Source organism: Plasmopara halstedii (genome assembly GCF_900000015.1).
Source record: "Plasmopara halstedii genome assembly, contig: Scaffold_322, whole genome shotgun sequence".
In the NCBI taxonomy this organism is placed as follows: domain Eukaryota; phylum Oomycota; class Peronosporomycetes; order Peronosporales; family Peronosporaceae; genus Plasmopara; species Plasmopara halstedii.
In genome coordinates, this window is record NW_020187243.1 from 1,639,372 (window position 1) to 1,641,008 (window position 1,637).

The 1,637-nt window shown below is 42.8% G+C and overlaps 1 protein-coding gene across 1 annotated transcript; it reads left to right on the forward strand.

The window, feature by feature from the left end:
- Positions 1 to 493: 493 nt before the first annotated feature.
- Positions 494 to 802, forward strand: PHALS_08466 (uncharacterized protein; the record flags this gene model as incomplete). Its single annotated transcript, XM_024723819.1, has 1 exon — positions 494 to 802. One exon carries the CDS (start codon positions 494 to 496, stop codon positions 800 to 802), a length of 309 nt encoding a protein of 102 aa, XP_024574757.1.
- Between the last annotated feature and the right edge of the window lie 835 nt (positions 803 to 1,637).

Consider the following 1,637-nt stretch of genomic DNA (forward strand, 5'->3'; position numbering starts at 1 on the left):
ATGATGGGGGCTTGTAATAGTAGTAGGTCTTCTATTCGTAAAAATCCGTTACATTGTTCCCAGTCCCAACAATGGTTGTGCCCAAAACAAGATGCAAACCAAGTTTGCAGAATATAAACCCATGCCTTAAAGCTGCACTAATCTCTATTAGGTGACGTGCATTTTTTCTGTGATTTTTGGCTAATGAGAGGCAATCATGTGGCTTTTAAACCTGTAAATCAATACCCTATTTTGAGGGTTTGGGTCCGCGGATTAAAAAACTGCCGGTCTCGTTTCGGATGATCAGAGTAGGTTGATTCGTTATCTGGTGCTACACTCTTGATGGGGTCTGAAACTAATACGTGAAACTGGGTAAATGGGGCGTTTTGGCAACAAATATGGTAATTAAGAAATTGGTGTAGTATATATCACTCTCCTCGATTCATTGGAGACAATGCGACACATAGACGGAGACTTGAACTACAATTGAGCATCTGCAATGAATAAGTTCAAGATGAGCGATGCAATGACAAAGCTAGTGAATGAGCTTGTTAATGGAAACATCAAGCAGAAGCTGTATGATTCTCTGAAGATCAAGCTCTTCAGACTGTTGAAGCTCACTCATCTTTATTACTCAAACAGACCAACGCTAGACGACCCGATTAAACGTCTTATCTCTGAATTCAATAAGCTGAGAGGCGAAGTCGCACTTGGGAACAACAACCCAGAGTTGATCGAGGAGCTCAAGCAGATAACAATCGATCTGCACGAGAACAAACTTATTAGTCCAAGTGATTTCCAAGCCATGATGACTCATCTCTGAGCAAATATAGAGACATGAGCATATTAATCGCCAGTAAAATAATTATCGTCTCCGTATAGTTGCTTTACGAAGTGATCAAAGACTATAGAATGAGAAGAGCAGTCAGAGGCTAGCAGTAACAATAAGCTGAACGAATCTGCGTTACGCTACCTGTTTTTTTCGGTGATTTTGGCTAATCAGAGAGAATGATTTGGCTTTTGGAGGGTTTTGGCACTGAATTCAAAAACTGACTGTCTATTTTGGGTGACAAATGTGCGTTGATTCTTTATCTGGTGATATACTTTTTCGGGTATCAGAAATGAGGCATTATTGGTTGAGTTTGGGTATTTTGGGAACCAAATTAGGATATTTAGAAAAGGACATAATTATGTTCTATGTACTACTACTCGGGAGGATGGATGAGGAGAGCCACATCATCTATTTAAGAGCGGTGCTCGAGTGCATGCGCATGAAAAACCTGTACGCCAATGCAGCAAGTGCATCTTTGGCGCAGAAGAGATTCTATTTTTAGGGTGCCTCATTGGGAAGCGCGGCCTTCGAGCGGATCCCGCTAAGGTCAAAACCACTGTAGACTAGCCGGTTTCAAAGAACCAAAAGGACTTGAGTAAGTGGCTTGGTCTCGCTAACTACTTGCACAAGTACAGCGAAAATTACGCAGAAACGGCCCGGCCATTATCCAACCTACTTAAAAAGGATGCGGAATGGTGTTGGAACACCGAACATCTGGAGGCTTTTGACGGGGTCAAAGACAGCCTCCTGCATGCGCCAATACTGGCACTGCCAGACCCTGATCGTCCTTTCAGCGTCGTATGTGACGCTTCGGACTTTGCCATCG